General features: G+C 40.7%; 1 protein-coding gene across 2 annotated transcripts in view; it reads right to left on the bottom strand.

Moving 5' to 3' along the window:
* Window positions 1–20949, bottom strand: part of CNOT10 (CCR4-NOT transcription complex subunit 10) — a 77399-nt gene extending 56450 nt beyond the window's left edge. The window contains exons 1-4 of one of the 2 annotated variants that reach the window (XM_080828219.1): window positions 20665–20949; window positions 8313–8407; window positions 6744–6905; window positions 627–777 (exon numbers count right to left, since the gene is read on the bottom strand). In XM_080828219.1, coding sequence (XP_080684345.1) covers window positions 627–777; window positions 6744–6905; window positions 8313–8407; window positions 20665–20686 — 430 coding nt within the window. In that variant the 5' untranslated portion in view covers window positions 20687–20949. The remainder of the gene's footprint in view (window positions 1–626; window positions 778–6743; window positions 6906–8312; window positions 8408–20664) is intronic. The other variant, XM_080828220.1, reaches the window with a different exon arrangement.
* Window positions 20950–21332: the final 383 nt, after the last annotated feature.

The following is a 21332-nucleotide window of genomic DNA, read 5'->3' as shown; positions in this document are numbered from 1 at the left end:
CTAAGTTATTTTTAAAAACTGAAGGGTGAGTAAGGGCGCCTGGTGGCTCAGTGGGTTAAGCCTCTGCCTTCAGCTCAGGTCATGATCCTGGGGTCCTGGGATCAGACTGCCCATCAGGCACCCTGCTTGGTGGGGAACCTGCTTCTCGCTCTGCCTCTGATGCTCCCCCTGCTCGTGTTCTCTCTCTTGCTCATCCTCTCTCTCAAACGAGTGGATGAGATCTTTAAAAAAAAAAAAAATTGAGAGATGGAGAGGAAATGCTAAAAGAAAACTTGGGTTCATCTAAAAGTGATGTCATTTTTTATCTTTTCTAGCTATCAAGAAAACATGATACAGCTTTCTTTCTTTAAATACTAACAGGTAATTCCCTGATTTTGGTTAACTAGGTAAAAGGACCAGAGGCCACTGCAAGTATGAGAAGACAGGAAATTCTTTTTTTTAGAGTGGAAGAGGGGCAGAGGGAGAGAGAGAATCCCAGGCAGGCTCCATGCCCAGGGCATAGCCCGATGTGGGACTTGATATCACAATCCTGAGATCAAGACCTGAGCTGAGATCAAGGGTCAGACACTTAACCGACTGAGCCACCCAAGTCCCCCAAAGATAGGAAAATTTTTGACAGAACATACCAAAAGGTTCTATGAACTGGTAAAGCTTTTCACCAACTGCTATCGCTTCTGTGTACTGCCGCAGATGATAAAGAATGACTGCCTGATTATAATACAACATGCTGTTCTCCACATCATCTAATCCATCCATTTCTTCAACAGCCGAGTGGACCTATGAAACAAAATCAACAAAGAATATGTTCTCACACAGTAAGAAAATAAAGAGCAAAAGTGAAAGGATCTATATGAACAAACAGAAACACAGGCTGTTTCTTACTCTGAATTTTTCCATCTTTTCTACAGGACATCTAGATTTTAATTATTCTCACATATTCAAAATTATTTTATTCATAATAAAATTCCATTAAGTAAAACATTTTCGTGGACTTTATGTAGTACCTAGCACAAAGCAAGGCAAGTCTCTTCCTTGCTACTGTGACAATATCATCAATGATTTAACTGCCAACATGACTTCCAAATTATTCCCCCACTTTTTAGTCTCCCTGGGAGTGGGCAAAACTGAAAGACCTTTCCTGTATGCACTATGTTATGCGCTATGTATACATAACCTTGATTTCATTTTGTAAAAACTAAAGTAAAATTTAAACATTAATAGACAAGAGCTAACTACTTAACTATGTGCCAGGCCCACTGTGTTAAACCTTTCATAAAGAATACCTCATTTAATCCATACCATACCTTGAGGACACAGAAATTATTATCATTTCCATTTTATAAATAAGGAGACCAGCACAAAAAGCTTAATTATCTTGCCTAAGGCTTTAGAGCTAGGAAGTATATTTTCTGATATTCCTCTTATTTTCAGGTTTTGTTCCTATAACTAAAAAAAAGAAAAAAAAAAAGTTTGAAGTAATAAACAACAAAAATAGGCTTTTGGGGCGCCTGGGTGGCTGAGTGGGTTAAGCCTCTGCCTTTAGCTCAGGTCATGGTCTCAGGGTCCTGGGATCAAGCCCTGCATCAGGCTCTCTGCTCAGCGGGGAGCCTGTTCCTTCTCTCTCTCTGACTGCCTCTCTTGACTACTTGTAATCTGTCTATCAAATAAATAAATAAATAAATAAATAAAGTCTTTAAAAAAAATAGGCTTTTAATGGCTTTGCTAAAACACTAACATTTACATCTGATACCAGAAAAAAAAAAAATCACACCACTTTGCATTTTAAAGCTAATGACTACCTGCATGCCCCCACAAGCTGAAGCAATAGGCTTGCAATTTTTTTTTTTAAAGATTTTATTTATTTATTTGACACAGAGAGAGATCACAAATAGGCAGAGAGGCAGGGAGAGAGAAAGGAGGAAGCAGGTTCCCTGCTGAGCAGAGAGCCCGATGCGGGGCTGGATCCCAGGACCCTGAGATCATGACCTGAGCCGAAAACAGAGGCTTAACCCACTGAGCCACCCAGGTGCCCCTAGGCTTGCAAATTTTATTTTTTAAAAAATATTTATTTATTTATTTATTTGACAGACAGAGATTACAAGTAGGTAGAGAGGCAGGCAGAGAGAGAGAGGAGGAAGCAGGCTCCCTGCTGAGCAGAGAGCCCGATGCGGGGCTCGATCCCAGGATCCTGGGATCATGACCTGAGCCGAAGGCAGAGGCTTTAACCCACTGAGCCACCCAGGTGCCCCTAGGCTTGCAAATTTTAATTAAGTTTTGCAAACACTCTGTAATTTCATTTAACACACAAAACTGGAAATCTATCTGTATTAAAACCAATTTTTCTCTGCCACTGGTAAGATTGGAATAAATTATTGTTTTAAGGATTTATTTATTTGAGAGAGACAAGAGTGCGTGTAGAGGGGGGAGAGAGGAACAGGGAAAGAGTCCCAAGAAGACTCTGCACTGAGCTTGGAGCCCCACATGGGACTCGATCTCACAATCCTGAAATTACAACCTGAGCCAAAACTGAGTTAGACTCCCAACCAACTGTGGCACCCAGGTGCCCCTAAAGATTGGAACAAATTATTGAGCAATGTTAAGTAATTAATTTTAAGACTGACACTTCCCTATATCAGGCAGTGGGACTATGATATACATGATGAACTTAACTTTGGTTTGGCTGATGGCAAGGAACCCGAAGGTTCATGACACAGAGTAATTTGTAATCAGACACCTGTGACTTCAGTCATCCATATGATGAACTTAAATGTTAACAACTGGTCCTCTCTGACCACAAGCACTTGCATCTCCATTTGTCTGCAGATTCTGTATAACCTTCGCTTACCAAGTCATAGTCTTGAAGTGACTAAAAATAGTCTCTTTAGAGAAAGCTCAGTTTCCAAAGAAAAACAATACTTGCTGGTGGTAATATAATGGAGAGAGAATGAACTAAGAAAAGGTTAATTCTTAGCCACAAAAGAGGGGTCTGGACAAATTAACGAATTTTGGATTAAAAAATGGTTGAATGTTCACCTACATGGAATAGCCAAAGTAGGCAAATAAATAGAGACAAAGCAGATTACTAGTTGCTGGGACTGGGAGTTTGCTGTCAAATGGCAGGGACTGCTATGGGTTTGTTTTTAAGACTTGTTTTTTTTAAGTAGGGACACCTGGGTGGCTCAGTTGGCTGGGCTTCTGCCTTCAGCTTGGGTCGTGATCCTGAGGTCCTGAAGTCCCACACTGGGCTCCTTGCACAGCGGGGAGCCTGCTTCTTCCTCTGCCTGCTACTCCCCCTGTTTCTGTGTGCACGCAAGTTCTCTCTCTTTCTCTCTCTAGCAAATGAATGAATAAAAAAATAAATTCCTTCTTCTTAAAAAACAAAACAAAAACAAAACAAAAGCACAAATAGTTGAACATATGACATAAATAACTGCAACATTTTCTAGGACTTACCAAAAACATCTAGTAATTGCTCCAGCCAGAACAAAAACTACTTGTTAAATGAGATAAAACATCAATAAAAGTGGAATAGGTTGTAAAGGTATGTAACTAGGCCGAGGACATAAGACTCTGAACAGAAGTGTGATTTAGTGAAAAGTAGGAGACACAGGTACAAATACTTCTAGGTTTTAAGAGAGTTGGAGGGCATGGGGGGATTATTGAAGCAGCCTTATCAAAAATAAAAGAAAAAAAAAAAGAACTAAGGCTGGTGAAAGGATTTCAAAACTGTTTTCTTGGGGTGCCCTGGTGGCTCAGTTGGTTAAGCATCTGCACTCGGCTTGGGTCAGGATCCCAGGGTCCTGGGATCAAGCCCCGCATCGGGCTTCCTGCTCTGTAGGGAGCCTGCTTCTCCCTTTCCTCTGCCTGCTGCTTTGCCTGCTTGTGTTCTCTCTCTGTCAAATAAATAAATAAGGGGCGCCTGGGTGGCTCAGTCGTTAGGCGTCTGCCTTCGGCTCGGGTCGTGATCCCAGGGTCCTGGGATCGAGCCCCACATCGGGCTCCCTGCTCCGCAGGAAGCCTGCTTCTCCCTCTCCCTCTGCTGCTCCCCCTGCTTGTGTTCCCTCTCTCGCTGTGTCTCTGTCTGTCCAATAAATAAATAAAGTCTTTAAAATAAATAAATAAATAAAATATTCTAAAAATTAAAAAAAAAAACAAAACAAAAAACAAAAAAAACCCAAAAAAACCAAAACTGTTTTCTTGGCTTAATAAGAAGTCTGCAGGAGTCTCTTACCCTAAAAAGGGTTTTAAGGATGAACTTGTGCTCAAAGACCAAATAAATATTCCCTGGAATAAACAGTCTATGGGGTCATAGGGTATGTGTACTAGATATCCACAAACATCATCTTTCCTTTGATTCTGGAGCTCCAGATAAAGTCACAGTTACTAAGCTAGAGAAATACAGAAATGTGATGTCATATAAATTTGTGAAGAATGGGGTAGCTATGAAAACAGGCTCAAAAGTCAGATGGTCTGGGGGTGCCTAGAAGGCTTAGTCTGTAGAACATGTAACTCTTGATTTTTGGAGTCGTAAGTTCAAACCCGCATGTAAAATTTGCCTTAAAAAAAAAAAAATCAGGGGCACCTGGGTGGCTCAGTAGGTTGGGCCTCTGCCTTTGGCTAGGGTCATGATCTCAAGAGTCCTGGGATTGAGCCCCGCATTGGGCCCTCTGCTCAGCAGGGAGCCTGCTCCCCAACCCCCGCCTGCCTTTCTGCCTACTTGTGATCTCTCTGTCAAAATAAATAAATAAATAAATAAATAAAAATCTTAAAAAAAAAAAAAAATCAGAGGTCTGATTCAAATCTTGCTCCTCCCCTCTCTGGCTATATAAATTAAAATTATCAGGCTCCCTAAACCCCAGTTTTACAACTGAGATAAAAAGTACCTATATTAAGGATTGAATGTGTGGATTATTTGAGATAAAACTTAAAAAGCACTTAACAAGGAATTTGGAATCACATAAGTGTTTAATATACGTGGGCTATTATTCTCATTTTCTTTTCTTGAAAAAGAAAGAAATTATATTTTAAAGTAATCTCTATACCCAAGAGGGGGCTTGAACTCACGACCCTGAGATCAAGAATTGCATGCACATGGGACGCCTGAGTGGCTCAGTTGGTTAAACCACTGCCTTCGGCTCAGGTCAGGATCCCAGCCTCCTGGGATCAAGTCCCACATCGGGCTCCTTGCTCAGCAGGATCCAGCTTCTCTCTCTGCCTCTGCCTGCCGCTCTGCCTGCTTGTGTTCTCCCTCTCTCTCTCTCTGACAAATAAATAAATAAAATCTTAAAAAAAAAAAAAAAAAAAAGAATTGCATGCTCTATGGCTGGAACCAGAGGGTATTATGCTAAGTGAAATAAGTCAATCAGAGAAAGACAATTATCATATGATCTCACTGATATGTGGAATTTGAGAAACAAGGCAGAGGATCATAGGGGAAGAGAGGAAAAAATGAAACAAGATGAAACCAGAGAGGGAGACAAACCATAAGAGACTCTTAATCTCAGGAATCAAACTGAGGGTTGCTAGAGGGGAGGTGTGGTAGGAGGATGAGGTGGCTGGGTGATAGACACTGGGGAGGGTATGTGCTAGAGTGAGTGCTGTGAATTGTGTAAGACTAGTGAGTCACAGACCTGTACCCCTGAAACAAATACATTATGTGTTCACATAATAAAAAAAGATTTGCATGCTCCACCAGCTGAGCCAGGCAGGCACCCTTATTATTCTCATTTTCATTGAAGAACTGTAATAGGGTTGAAAAATCACTCCTGTAAAGAATTAGGAAGAGCATGAACAGGTTACTTATTTCTAACAATACCATGTTTGGGTGATACTGCAGGGTAGCTTTACTCCTATAAAAAAATTATAAAGGTCCTGAAGGGGTCTATATCACATATTAGGGTGATACTCTACCATACAGTGGTACTCATGAACAAGGACAAAGGCTCAAAAAGGTCTTAAGTGCTTCTACAGCATGAAGCAATAATTAGAAGCACAGGCCCTTGAGTCAAACAGGACTGGGTTGATGGAACTCTCTTCATTTAAGAGATTTGTGTCTTTGGACAAATTATACAAGCTATCTGTACCTCAGCTCTCCCATCTGTAAAATGAGAAAAATTATAGTAGCTGTTTCATAGGACTACTGGGAAGTGTAAGTGACACTTTGCATGTAAGGTTCTTGGCAGGGCCTTGTTCCATAATAAGCAATAAATGTCTACTATCTGATCCTATCATCACCATCAGCCCTCTTGACTATCAAAGCTCTAACTCTGTGATCTGAGAAATGTTGCTGCTATGACCAATGACCAAGACAAGCCCCAAACCATATATAAATCAGAATATCTTCTATTTAATCAATTAATCATGTCCTGATCCAACGTGCTAAAACAATCTTGACATTATTATAATCAGATCTTTGCAGTTATAAAAAAGATAATCTCAGTAGCTAAGCTTTTCATATATTTTCCACTTTAATTTTTACTCAAAACTCCCAAACTCATTCAAATTTGGTCTATTAGTCTATTCTGTTCAATTTAAAAATACAACAGAAAATAAAATTATACAACATATCTTTCATTTCCTGGAATAATAATTTTATATAAATAAAACTGATGGAAGTGTTTTAGATACATTAGAAATTATGCTATCAGTATCAGACATGTCCTATTAATTTTCCTTAAGTATTTCTATTGAACAATTGAGAGACTACCACAGTACTTTTACAGCTAAATTCATTTGTGTATCACCTGATTCTTCAGCTGGTTAAGCGTTTGTCTCAAACTATCTGTTGTCGTTTGGTTATTTTTAAAAAACTCAGCCACTGCTGTATTCAAAATTATTTTATAATCATCTTTGTTTACTTCTTGTAGGCAAGCAAGGTGTTGCAGACAGGCATCGTAATTTCCAGCCTAAAACAAACAAACACAAAAACAGACAGAATTACATATCAGCTTTAAAACTATACAATCATTTCCAAATATATTTCATTCTTCATTGTAAAACTCTTTAAAGGGGTGCCTGGGTGGCTCAGTCGGTTAAGCGTCTGCCTTCGGCTCAGGTCATGATTCCAGGGTCCTGGGATTGAGCCCCATGTTGGGCTCCCTGCTCAGCGGGGAGCCCGCTTCTCCCTCTGCCTGCCATTCCCCCTGCTTGTGCTCTCTCTCTGACAAATAAATAAAGTCTTAAAAAAAAAAAGTTAAAAAAAGACAAACTTTAAAAGACCTACAACAACAACAAAAAAAAGAAAGAAAAAGACCTACAACTCTCCTAAGTACACTAATTAAAGTCACTAGGTGAAGCAATATTCATATTAATTAAGAAACTGGGGAAGGAAAAAAGAAACTGGATATGTCGGGGTGCCTGGGTGGCTCAGTCGTTGAATGTCTGCCTTTAGCTCAGGTCATGATCCCAGGATCCTGGGATCAAGCCCCACAATGGGCTCCCTGCTTGGTGGGGAGCCTGCTTCTTCTTCTCCCACTCCCCCTGCTTATGTTCCTTTTCTCACTCTCTCTCTGTCAAATAAGTAAATAAAATCCTTTAAAAAAAAAAAAAAGAGAAGGAAACTGGGATATGTCAGTTATATCTCAATAAAGCTGGAAAAAAATTGTAGATATTTCCTAAGGCTCAAACTCAAACACCAATACTTGTATAAGACACATACAGAGACACAGAGGTATACCATACACCTCTATATCTGCATAAAACAACATGATATACACAAATATTTATTTATTTATTTATTTATTTATTTATTTATTTATAGGTGTATACTGCTAGTAGGACATAATAGCTGAGGCTAGCCAAGAAAGGTAATATGATTAATTATTCTAATTTTTAATTTCCAGTATATACACTTTGAATACCCAAGTACCAAATTCTTCTGCTTACATGTATATAACTTGAAAATCAAATAAGGTTTACTTTCATATAGCTTAATGTCAGAAAAGTTAAAGTTTTGACAAGAAACCTTTGGAGTTCCATTTTAAAGCATATTCGAGAAAAAGAACTGAACAAAGCAGTGAATTAAAAAGAGTGACCCACATATTTACAAATCTAAGTTTTAAAGACTTAAAAAGGACTATGAGAGTTAAACATGTTTATGAAAACACAAAAACTTGGTAATGGCTCCAATTACTTCCATTCCTTTTATCATATTTAAACTCTAATTTTTTAAATATTAAAACTAAACCTACTCCCTAAACTTAATTCTTGAATTATTACAGAACAAAAATTTTAAATTTAAAAAATTCACTGTGAAAAGATTCATATTCGACAGACCCTAAAACTAGAGCCGACAGAAAGAAACCACTGCTTACTGTGAAAGCTTGGAAAGCACTGGTGGACAATTCCTTCTCTTGATCAGTGATCCCAGAGGACTGACTTGCCCCTTCATGTTTCTCTGCTCCCTGATCTGCAAGGACAAAAGTTTCACAGTTGTTTAGAAATAAAGTTATACAGTGAACGTGCCCCAGTTTTCTTTTGTCTTCCTCCTAATGAAGTTGCTACAGTTAGGGTTTTCTCAGCTACGATGGCATATTAGTGTTATAGGTGAGTTAGAAGCCACTCCTCCAAAAACTTAAAGAAATGTTTTCTTTAGCCATGGTCAAGCACAATGAAAATCCACCATTGCTTATGTAAAGATTACAGCTCTGTCCATCAGGACACCTGGGCTGAGAATGTTGTGTTCCCTTAAAAAGATTAGATCTGCCCCCCAACAATATATCAAAGTCCTACATATACCAGAAACTACGTTCCAGAGACAAAAGATTATAAATATATATACAATACCTTCAAAAAGTTTATAATCCAGTTGGAATACAGTAACATTTAACAATTAGAAAACTACTTTGATAAGAACTCATAGTTAATTTCTAGGCCAAGAATACTTTCATAGGCTTAGAAATCCAAAAGCCAAGATTAACACATTTAAAAAGCTTCCTTAACATGATTAAGTATCCATATACCTTCTAAGATTAATGATTCCTGCCCCACAATTCAGTACTTCAAAATTAGACATTTTTTATTTGAAAACCAAATTCCAAAATAAACATAAAAATCTCCGCTAAATCAAGTTTCAAACTACTCGAGTTCAATACTTCTAACTGTTCTGACAAATGCTTCAAAACAAACAAAAAAACACAGAACTTTTTCTGGAGTGCCTTGGTGGCTCAGTTAGATTGAGTGTCTGACTCTTGGGTTTTGGCTCAGGTCATGAACTCTGGGTGGTGGGATTGAGCCCCTCATTGAGCTCTGTTCTGAGTGGGGAGTCTGTGGGAGATTCTTTCCCCCTCTCTCAAAATAAACACATCTTTTTTAAAAACTTTATTTATTTGTCAGAGAGAGAACACAAGCAGGGGGAGCAGCAGAGAGAGAAGCAGGCTCCCCACTGGGCAAGGAGCCCGATGTGGGACTCAATCCTAGGACCCTGGGATCATGACCTCAGCGGAAGGCAGATACTCAACCCACTGAGCCACCCAGGCATCCCGAAGAAATACTTTTTCTTTCACGAAAGCAGCAGCATCATTGATCCCAACATTTGTGAGCACAATGCAGTCAAATGATCCCATCTCTTCTTGTTCACAAGAGATCTTTCTGGACTAAGCCTCATCTATATACTGTGGCAGAGATTTTTTGGGAGAGGGGCTGGCAGAAATCTTTCTTTTCCTTGGGATTTGGGGCCTTGATGTCAGATAACTGACAAGAACCTAAACCATAATATCACACTCTGGAGACAGCATCATGCTTATCCGGTTTTCACAAACTTTCAAGTTTCCTCTGTAAAATTACATGTAGTAGCCACAAAACATAGTTTCCATTCAACACTAAGAAACATGAGCTCTTAATTACTCTTTAAAGGAAAGGAAACAATAAAGTCATAAAAATTAGTAAGCATAAATACTTCCAGGTAACCGTAACTACATAGCTAATAAAAATGCAGCATCTAGGAGTGCCCAGGTGGCTCAGTGGGTTAAGCCTCTGCCTTCAGCTTGGGTTGTGATCTCAGGGTCTTGGGACTGGGCCCTGCATCAGGCGGGGAGCCTGCTTCCCGCCCCCTCTCTCTGTCTTTCTGCCTACTTGTGATCTCTGTCAAATAAATAAAATCTTAAAAAAAAACAAAACACAAAACACTCCTCATTCTTGAAAAAAAAAATGCAGCATCTAGTATATCAAAGGACTGTAAAAAAAAGTTAAATCCTTTAAGTCTTTCAGCCTTTTTCACATTTATTCAATGGCATAATAATAATAATAATAAAGACTATGGGAACGGGAATTGCAGGGAAGAGAGGAAAGATAGCACCTTGAGAAGGTATAGCCAGCTATAATGCCATGGATTATTTTAACTTCACTTAATCTCAAATTACTCATGATATTCCTGCTTTTCCCTGAGGTACTAAGCTCAAATGAAAGCTTGTACTTAGTCAAGATCAGTCTTTAGAAACTGTCCTCTACAATTTACAAGTATTTCCCACTTAGAAAACTCTCTTTGGGACGCCTGGGTGGCTCAGTGGGTTAAGCACCTGCCTTCAGCTCAGGTCGTAATCCCAGGACCCTGGATTGAGTCCCACATCTGGGTCCTTGCTCAGCGGGGAGCGGGGAGTCTGCTTCTTCCTCTGCCAGGCTCTGCCTGCTGCTCCCCCTGCTTATGCTCTTTTTGAAGGAAGGAAGGAAACTTTCTTTTGATTTAAAAAAAAACACCAGGTGCCTGGGTGGCTCAGTGGGTTAAGCCGCTGCCTTTGGCTCAGGTCATGATCTCAGGGTCCTGGGATCGAATCCCACATCGGGCTCTCTGCTCAGCAGGGAGCCTGCTTCCCCCTCTTTCTCTCTGTCTGCCTCTCTGCCTACTTGTGATCTCTCTCTGTCAAATGAATAAATAAAATCTTAAAAAAAAAATTAAAAAAAAATAAAAAAATTAAAAAAAACCCACCAATCAACTTTTCTAATAATTTATTCTCCAACCCTCTCTGCGAACTTTTAATTTTGAAAATTTTCATACCTTTTTTTTTTTTAAGATTTTATCTATTTATTAGAGAGAGAGAGAGAGAAAGCAACCACAGGTGCGTTTTGGGGCAGAGGGAGAAGCAGACTCCCCAGTGAGCAGGGAGCCCGATGTGGGGGTTCAATCCCAGCACCCTGGAAAAACGACCTGAGCCAAAGGCAGATGCTTAACCGACTGAGCCACCCAGGTGCCCCAGGTGTAGAGATTACTTAAAACATAAAATCTTAAAAAATAAATAAATAAGTAAATGAATAAAGACACTGTTAAACAGTTTTTTCTTTAGAAAGTCAATGACAATGAGTTACTGTTAACCTGTTTTCACAATACATCTGTTTTCCAAAACTTTTACGTATACAATAACAGTAAGGATCAATTACTTTACTTATTTACTATTATTATTTTTTAAGATTTTATTTTGGGGACACCTCTTGACTCAGTTGGTAGAGCATGTGACTACTGATGTGGGGGTTGTGAATTCAAACCCCATGCTGGGTGTAGAGATTACTTAAAAATAAAATCTGCAGGGGTGCCTGGGTGGCTCAGTGGGTTAAAGCCTCTGCCTTCAGCTCAGGTCATGATCCCAGGGTTCTGGGATCGAGCCCCGCATTGGGCCCTCTGCTCAGCAGGGAGCCTGCTTCCCACCCCCAACCCCCACCCTGCCTGCCTCTCTGCCTACTTGTGATCTCTGTCTGTCAAATAAATAAATAAAACCTTCAAAAAAAAAGGAGTTTAAGTTTCTACTTTCTACCATTATCCTTCAGGAACTGTAAAAGCCTCCTACAATCTTCCAAGCAAAGAGAGATGCCAACTTTAATAAACAAGCTAGACTCTAAGGCTGACAAGAGACTCTGAAATAGTCATTTCTACAGATATTTTGGAGAAATCAGTGCAAGAGGTAGCCTTTTCCAAGGTAACCAAACATTATTTTATTTGCACTTTTACTTCAAGATAAAACTTTAAAACAAAAATACTCCAATGGGTTTACCATTTTTATTTTCCTTGTTATCTTTCTGCACCTTTCAAATTTTCTGTATGGAATGGGTGTTATTTTGTAATCATTTTTTTTTAAAAGATTTTATTTATTTATTGGACAGAGAGAGATCACAAGTAGGCAGAGAGGCAAGCAGAGAGAGTGGAGGAAGCAGGCTCCCTGCCAAGCAGAGAGCCCGATATGGGACTCGATCCCAGGACCCCGAGATCATGACCCGAGCCGAAGGCAGAGGCTTAACCCACCGAGCCACCCAGGCGCCCCTGTAATCAGTTTTTAAAACATTATTTGTAACTTCAGAGTTCTTACCAGAAAGAGTCTGCACGTAATTCCATAATGTGTCTTTATTTGTCCAAAAGTAGTCTCCATTGCCAATTGTAAGAGTGTATGGCCGTTCATCCATAAGCTTGACTTTCCTTCTACTCTGGCCTAATGAACATGGCTGACCTTCCAGGTGTACAGAGCTCTTAGGAGCAAAAACCTTGACACCCTTTAAGCCAATAGGCTTCATTTTGAACCAAACAATTGCCTTTAGGTTTGAAGTAAGTAGAAAAGAAATACACTGCTTTTTAAAAACTGAAAGAAGTCAGTTAACTGAAAGCACAGACACATTCTAATACAGAATGTTAACAATTCAAATCTGATTGGAGGAGGGTTTTCCACACAAGCTACACATTTTAAAATACAGCTCCAATGATGTTCAAGAAAAGATATTTTTGTCCCCATAGGAATAAAGGAATGTTAAAAACTAAGGAAACCTACTAATATGGTCATAAAGTAGTGTTGATGCCTTTTTGAAAGCAAGTTTTAAAAAAAGAAGGATGCCATTTCAAAGAAAAATCATTCAGGTCTGTCAAAGTCACCATATAAATAAAGTTCACATAGCTCACGTGGTTTTCTATCACTTGGACAAGTGTCTCTGACTTATCGAAACCCTACACATATAACAGTTGATTATTACATAATCAGAGAAATATGTGACCAGCAATGCCTCAGACTTGAGCACCATGTGCAGCACGACAGAAATAAAGGAAGAAAATAATCAAGAATTAACAATAACATGCTTTGTGGAAGATAGGCAAACCAGACCTCTACCATGCTGAGTATTTTTTTCTTATGATTTTATTTTTAAGTATATCTCTATATCCATTGTGAGGCTCAAACAACCCAAGATCAAGAGCACACTCCACTGACTGCCAGCCAGTGCCCCTGCTGGGGAGTATTTTAATTTTCATACTGGAGAGTAGTTTTTATGTACAGAAAAGAGATTTACTCTGGTTTTCAAATATTAATACCTGATTTATTAAGGCTCTACATTCAGAAATCCTAGATTTCCCTTAAGCTTTTATATTCAACTTAGACTTTTTTTTTAAAGATTTTACTTTTTTTTAACTTTTTTTTTTTTAAAGATTTTATTTATTTATTTTTCAGAGAGAGAGAGCACAGGCAGACAGAGTGGCAGGCAGAGGCAGAGGGAGAAGCAGGCTCACCGATGAGCAAGGAGCCCGATGTGGGACTCGATCCCAGGACCTTGGGATCATGACCTGAGCTGAAGGCAGCTGCTTAACCAACTGAGCCACCCAGGTGTCCCTAAAGATTTTACTTTTAAGTAGTCTCTACACCCAATGTGGGGCTTGAACTTACAAACCCAATATATATTTTATACACACACACACACACACACACACAAATGTGTAAACCATGACTGGATCTTAGTTTGAAAAGCACACGTTTCTTTTTTTAATTGAAGTCTAATTAACATAGTGTTATATTAGTGTCAGGTGTACAACACATTGACTGAACAAGTATATACATCACTCAGTGCTTGCCACAGTATGTGCAGTTAAAACGTTAGTACAGTACTATTAACTCTATTTCCTATGCTGTACTTTTCATCTTTTTAACTTACTATTATCTTTTAACTGATACTTTGCCAGGTAAGCACAGCCTCTTTAAGGCTTCAAATAGCATTTTTGGGACAACTGGGAAAAGTAATATATTCAAATATTAATTTTCTAAAGTATGACAATGGTTATATAAGCGAATGGCCTTATTTTTTAAAAATGCATGGTGAGGGGCACCTGGGTAGCTCAGATGGTTAAGCATCTGTCTTTGGCTCAGGTCATGATCTCAGGGTCCTAGGATCAAGCCCTGTGTTGGGCTCCCTGCTCAGTGGGGAACCTGCTTCTCCCTCTTCTACTTCCCCTGCTTGCTCTATCAAATAATAAATAAAATCTTGAAAAAATTGCATGGTGAAATATTTAGAGATGAATATTTAGAAATATTGATATTTAGAAATATTTAGAAATGATTCAACACTAAAAGTTGTAGCTAGAGAGAGAGGAAGTAAATATGGCAAAATGTAACAATCGTTAAACTAGGTGGTGAGCACATGGATACTCATTTTTTCAATTTTTTGGGTGTTTGAAATCATCTGTAATACAAAGTTGAAAAAATATCAAATATGCATGGATTCCTTACAGAACCCTGAAGAAAGTAAATGGTAGAAGAGTACTGCATAGTTTATTTCCTCATCCGCATAGATAGTTAGATAAACAAAGATTTTATTTATTTATTTGAGAGACAGAGTGTGAACGTGCATGGATGTAGAGGAGCAGAGGGAAGGGGGAAAGAATCTCAAGTAGGCTCTGCCCTGAGCATGGAGTGGGTCTCGATCCCACAACCCATGAGTTCATGACTTGAGCCACAAGTCTGAAGCTTAGACCACAAGTCTGAAGCTTAACCAACTGAGCCAACCAAGCAACCCTGCATATATATATAATTTTTTAAAAGATTTTATTTATTTATTTGATAGATCACAAGTAGGCAGAGAGGCAAGCAGAGAGAGAAGAGGAAGCAGGCTCCCCGCTGAGCAGAGAGCCCGATGTGGAGCTCGATCCCAGGACTCTGGGATCATGACCTGAGCTGAAGGCAGATGCTTAACTACTGAGCCACCCAGGCGCCCCTTATATATTTTTAAGTCAATATGAGTTTGAGTAGGCATAGGAAAAGTCTGGAAGAACACACATTCTCAGTGTAAGCTACCTGGAGGTAAAGACTGGGTAGAGCCAGCAGAGAATTTAACACTTTTTACTTTATACATTTGTTAATAATCATCAGTTTTGGGTCTTTAATAAAATAAAAATAGCCTTGGCTAAAAATTTTCCCATTTGTTTGTTGTTACCATTTTTTAAAAAAAAGATTTTATTTGCGGCACCTGGGTGGCTCAGTGGGTTAGGGCCTCTGCCTTCAGCTCAGGTCATGATCCCAGGGTGCTGGGATCAAGCCCTGCATCCGGCTCTCTGCTCAGCAGAGAGCCTGCTTCCCTTCCTCTCTCTCTGCCTGCCTCTCTGCCTACTTGTGATCTCTGTCTGTCAAATAAATAGATAAAATCTTAAAAAAAAAAAGATTTTATTTATTTATTTGACAGACAGAGGTCACTAGTAGTTAGAGAGGCAGGCAGAGAGGAAGAAGCAGGCTCCCCAAGGAGCAGACAGCCTGATGCGGGGCTCGATCCCAGGACCCTGGGATCATGACCTGAGCCTAAGGCAGAGGCTTTAATCCACTGAGCCACCCAGGCGCCCCTGTTATTATCATTTTTATGGCCATTCTGGCTTAAAATTTCAAAGCCATCTTTAAGTACCCTTCTCCTGATTTCATATTACCCATCAGGTCTGATCTTACCCTTATTCATATTATCAATCTTTTCGTATTAAGCCTACTACAGCCAGGCTCACAGTTCAAATTCTCAGATAAATTCTAATCTAGGATTTTGTGTCCTAACTCTAGCCATTTTCTCCTTTCAGATAGCCATAAAAAAATAACGTCAAATAAATCATCCTAAAACACTGATGGTATTTTCTTAGTCAAAAATGCTAATAAATGGGGATGCCTGGGTGGCTCAGTTGGTTGAGTGGTTGCCTTTGGCTCCGATCATGATCCCAGGGTCGTGGGATCGAGTCCCACATTGGGCTTCTTTCTCAGTGCGAGCCTGCTTCTCTCTCTGCCTCTGCCTGCCACTCTGCCTGCTTGTGCTCTCCCTCTCTCTCTAACAAATAAATAAATCTTAAAAAAAAAAAAACAAGAAAAAACAACAAAAAAATGCTAATAAATGGATGAAATCTTAAAAAAAAAGACAAAAAATAAATGAAATATAATGTTATTAGAAGTTAGGGGGTAGGGTGCCTGGGTGGCTCAGTTGTTAAGCATCTGCTTTCAGCTCAGGTCATGATCCCAGGGTCCTGGAATCGAATACCAGGGCAGGCTCCCTGCTCAGCAGGAGGCCTGCCTCTCCCTCTTCCATTCCCTCTGCTTGTGTTCCCTCTCTCACCATCTCTCTGTCAAATAAATAAATAAAATTTAAAAAGAAAAAAAAAGAAGTTAGGGGGCGCCTGGCTGGCTCAGTTTGTAAAGCATGTGACTCTTGGTCCCAGGGTTAAGTCTGAGCCCCATGTTGGGTAGAAAGATTACTTAAAAATAAAATCTTTAAAAAAAAGTTAGAAAACTGTCAGAACACCCATCTTACAAAAGAAGAAACTGAGGTTCAACTAAGAACCTTTCCTAAGGAGCAAGGCTTTCTGCTCACCTTACTATACCCAATTAGTCACGAACTCTGCCAGTTTTACTCCCTAAACATTTCTCATATCTGCCTCTCCTCACCATCCTACCAACCCCAAAGTAATACTAACCCACATTTAAAATAAAATCAGGGCCTCAGGGGCGCCTGGGTGGCTCAGTGTGTTAAAGCCTCTGCCTTCGGCTCGGGTCATGATCCCAGGGTCCTGGGATCGAGCCCCGCATCGGGCTCTCTGCTCAGCGGGAAGCCTGCTTCCTCCTCTCTCTCTGCCTGCCTCTCTGCCTACTTGTGATCTCTCTCTGTCAAATAAATAAATAAAATCTTTAAAAAAAAAAAAAATCAGGGCCTCAGATGATATCATTTTAACCTTTACTAATGCTGAGACATAGATACTGTTATCATTCCTATTTTACACAGAGGAAAGCTGAGGCTTAAAAAAAGGGTCTTAACATTTAACAAAGGAGTACATGGGTGGCTCAGTCGGTTAAACTGACTCATTTATATATTTATTTGAGAGCACATGAGCAAGCAAGCAGGGGAGAGGGGCAGAGAGAGAATCTCAAGCAAACTCCCTGCTGAACACAGAGCCCCACATGGGGCTCAATCTCACAACCCTGAAATCATGACCTGAGCTGAAATTAAGAGCTGGACACTTAACCAAGTGAACCACCCAGGCACCCCAAGTGTCTGACACTTGATCTCAGCTCAGGTCTTAATCTCAGGGTCACCAAGTTCAAGCCCTCTGTTGGGCTCCAATGCTGGGTGTGGAGCCTACTTTATTCTCATTTTTTTAAAAGATTTTATTTGTTTATTTGACAGGCAGAGATCACAAGTAGGCAGAGAGGCAGGCAGAGAGAGAGAGAGGGGGAAGCAGGCTCCCTGCTGAGAGCCCGACGCCGGGCTTGCTCCCAGGACCCCGGGACCATGACCCGAGCCAAAAGGCAGAGGCCTCAACCCACTGAGCCACTCAGGCACCCCGTGGAGCCTACTTTAAAAAAGAAAATTTGCCCAAGGTCACACGGATACCAAGTGGTGTCTTGGTAGGATGAACCCAGGCTGTCTGGTTTCAATTCTCTTGTTTTTAACTTCTTCATCAGTTCTCACCTAGCTCCGTTAAAAGATACATCAGGTCACACGATGCTCTTGCTGAAATCTCCCAATGGCTTCTGATTACAATGAACTCAAACTGACATAAGCCAGCCCCTGACACAACTGAATTCATCTCTTTTATGTTCCTTTGCTCACTACACTGTAAATATGTATCAAGTGCCTCCTATATGCCAGCCATTGTTCTAGGCACTGGAGATAAGAGCAAGACTAACACAGATAAAAGTACCTTTCTTCGGGGTGCTTATATTCAAGGGGTCTTCTCACTCTCTTTAAACATTTTCCAAGGGGTCTATACATTTGTTGCTCTTCTTACCTGGATCATTTTTTTCCCCACATGGCTGGCTCTTTATATTCAGGGTCTCTGTTCCAGTGTTACCTCTAAGAGAGCCCTTCCTTTTCTAACCAATCTATTCAAAATAGGGTTCTTGCTCAGTTATCCTGTGTCATCCTACTCATCTTCCTTTTCTTCACAATATTTATCACAACTTAAAAATCATAATTCCTGGGGCGCCTGGGTGGCTCAGACAGTTGAGTGTCTGCCTTCGGCTTGGGTTGTAATCCCGGGGTTCTGGAATTGAGCCCGCATCAGACTCCCTGTCAACAAGGAGCCTGCTTCTCCCTCTCTTTTATTCCTCCCGCTCATGCTCTTTCACTCTGTCAAATAAATAAAATCTTAAAAAAAAAAAAAAAACACAATTATTTATTTTGTTTACCCTGTCTTTCATACTATAAGCCTCATAACTACAAAGTTATGTTAGTGCCTGGCAAAGCAGGCCATGGGTAAATATTTACTGAATAAATTAATATAACAACATTAGCTGGCTTTAGCTATTCTTTGGGCTTCCAGTCTTGTTTCATTTAAATCTACCCCCTCCCACACTGTGATCAGGTCACTTATGTTCTTAAAAGCTTTCATGGGTTTCTTTTCTTAACTAATTAAGAATAAGCACACAATACCCTCCATGACAAGGGCTCTGAGCTCAGGAGCTCACAGATGAAGCAGCATATAAACTAGACACAGTTTACCAGATTGAGAAGAGAAAGGAAGATACCACTTTCTCTTCTTTCTTACCACTCAGAAACTCAAAAGAACACAATGCTTTTCAAGAGAGTCCTTTCTGGTGTGAAGAACTAGGTGTGTTGATATAGAAACATTAGCTGGGAACAGACTGTAAAGTTTCACAAATGACATTAAAGAGTGAGGATTTGATGCACACAAGATGGTACAATCTTAGAAAGTTTACAGGCATGGGAATGGTATGTTCCAATTAGTGTTTTAGAAATAAAAATACAGTAGTGAGAATAATGGACCGGATAGGAAGAGAAACAAACACCAGTCAGAAGGCTGCTTAATGTGAAACAGACCACATTAAAAAATAAAGGCTAGAATCACAGCAGGTGAAAGGGGGATGGAGAGGAGGAGAGATTCAAAGGAACCATATTAAACACTCATCTACTTAATATAAATTTAACATTATCTAGGTAAGAATTTCCTACACTGTGACCTATAAACTTCAACCAAAGACACAGTCCCCAAACGCCCTGGACCTTATTCTTCCACTACACATATTACACAGCTATGGTACCTGGCTATATTACATACATACTACCAAATGGATATGCTACTATGTTAGATGTCTCACAGACTGAGCAGTAGGTCCTCAAAGGCAGGGAGTATGTTCTATTCATTTCTTCAATATCCAAGGCAGTGCCTGGTACTTAATCTTTGTGAGTGAATGAACAAGTCGAAGAGTGCTTTATAACTGAGATAGGACTTGAAAACTAGATGGGCTCTCGGCCTAAAAAGGTCATTCCAGGCAAGTGCAAAAAATACCGGCAAGTAGGAATGGTAAACCTGGGAAACAGATACTGCCTTCAATTAAGAAGGAAGATGCTGGTCCACTTGGTCCAGCCTTGGACAAGTCATGCTTATTTCCTGCCTGGAACATACTCCCTACCCATCCTACCCCTTCCACATGGCTCTCTCCTTCATTTCATGTGGGTATCTGTTCAAACATCACCTCACCCAAGCCCTTCTGTGACCAGCCTACCTGAAATTCTGTAGCATACTCTATTATCCTCACTTTGTAAACCCTTTCTCTATTGTTTTTCTTTTCAGTTTACTGAAGAAACTTTCAACAATTTTATTCATCTGTACCTATATGAGGATCGGCTCACTTTTATTTCAAATCAAGTCCATCTGTCAGTTATTGAGATCAAAACCTACAGAATATAGAGACTGTCTTTTCTTTTTTTCTAAATTTCACTGCAAAAAGTCTAAGTGTTGCTCACTTCGAAGATCTGTCAGTTAAGTTCTCCCAACATAAATGAGATGCCACAGAGAACATTAATTTCTTACAAGACACATATGGCAGACCGTCCCAGAAGTAGGCAAGAAAGAATTTTATATACCATAATGGAGAAGTTTCTAGGAATGGAGAAGTAATCCATAAAAAAAATAAATGAGATTAAATTAATTAACTTTAAGGAACTAAGGGAGAATAGGTTACAAACGCAAGATATCTGAGAGCACAGAATGAAGAGAGACACTCTAATTTTATGTCTACTTAAACAAGTAGTTTTCACAAAGCAATTACATAGGACGTCGCAGACCAGAGGCAGGTTTATGTGGGGCGAAACAGCCCAGATGAGTCTTATCCTGAGCCAGAGGACACAAGGCAGCTGTGTGCTCCAGGGTGAACTTTACCTATTCTGCCTTCCCCACTGGAAAACCGAAAAGCCTGTGAAGTGGTTAAATAAATTTAAGTCAGATATTCTGGAGAGAGGCGGTCAGTAGTGACTTCATACTGCACTTGGGTAAAAAAACCTATAGATCTGGGACCCAAAGACTCACACTTGGGACGGCCGTGGGAGAGGCCGGGGGAGAGAAATGCACATCCAGATTCAAGTCGCCCTCGTGTCCCCACCAACTCCGCGCCAGGGTCGGCCTACCCCTGCGTGTCCCACCGCTTTAGCACACCGGCATGGGCACCTCACCTGCAGGCTTGTCTGCAGCCATCTTCCCACCCCAGCTTCTGTTCTTCACCGCAGGTGGCGTGGCCTTGACTCCAGCTGCCGAGCAGGCTGCGATCCTGAACCTCGGAAGACGAGTCCACCCGGGCTCCGGGCCCCTGGGTTCCGGCCTGGGGGAGTGGGCTGACGCGGGCTTAGGAAGTGACGAAGGCTAGCTCCCGTCGTCTAGCAACAAGAGGCAGCGTCTCCCGCCGGGTAGCCCCACAGTCTCCGGCCAGACACTGCTTCCGCTGCACGGTTTCCCGGTATACACCACTTCCGGGTGCCGCCGCCCGTGTGGGAACTGCAAGCTGGTCCCGCCCCACGCTGGCGTCCCCCGAGCGCCCCGCCCACGGCGGCGCTCGTGTGTGCGTAAGCGTGCGCGCCCGACCCGATGAATGGTATCTTGCGGCTGTGGGCGTGTGCTGGGTAGCGCGGGCGGGGTCTGCACGAGGTTACCTGTAGCTGAGACTATTTAAAATTCTGAAGTGTCAGAACTTTCCTCCCGCATTTTACGTAAAATCACAATTATAACATTGTGTGCTGAGCAATGAGCCCTGCGCTTGGCCTGTACGCTTTCACTGATTTCTCCCAATTTTGTGAGAAGGCACTGTTGCAGTTCCCGTTTAAAAACAAAACATTTTAGGGGCGCC

The sequence above is a fragment of the Martes martes genome (assembly GCF_963455335.1).
Source record: "Martes martes genome assembly, chromosome: 1".
Classification (NCBI taxonomy): Eukaryota; Metazoa; Chordata; class Mammalia; order Carnivora; family Mustelidae; genus Martes; species Martes martes.
Note: the sequence above shows the minus strand (reverse complement) of the source record. Positions and strands in the feature narration are given on the sequence as shown.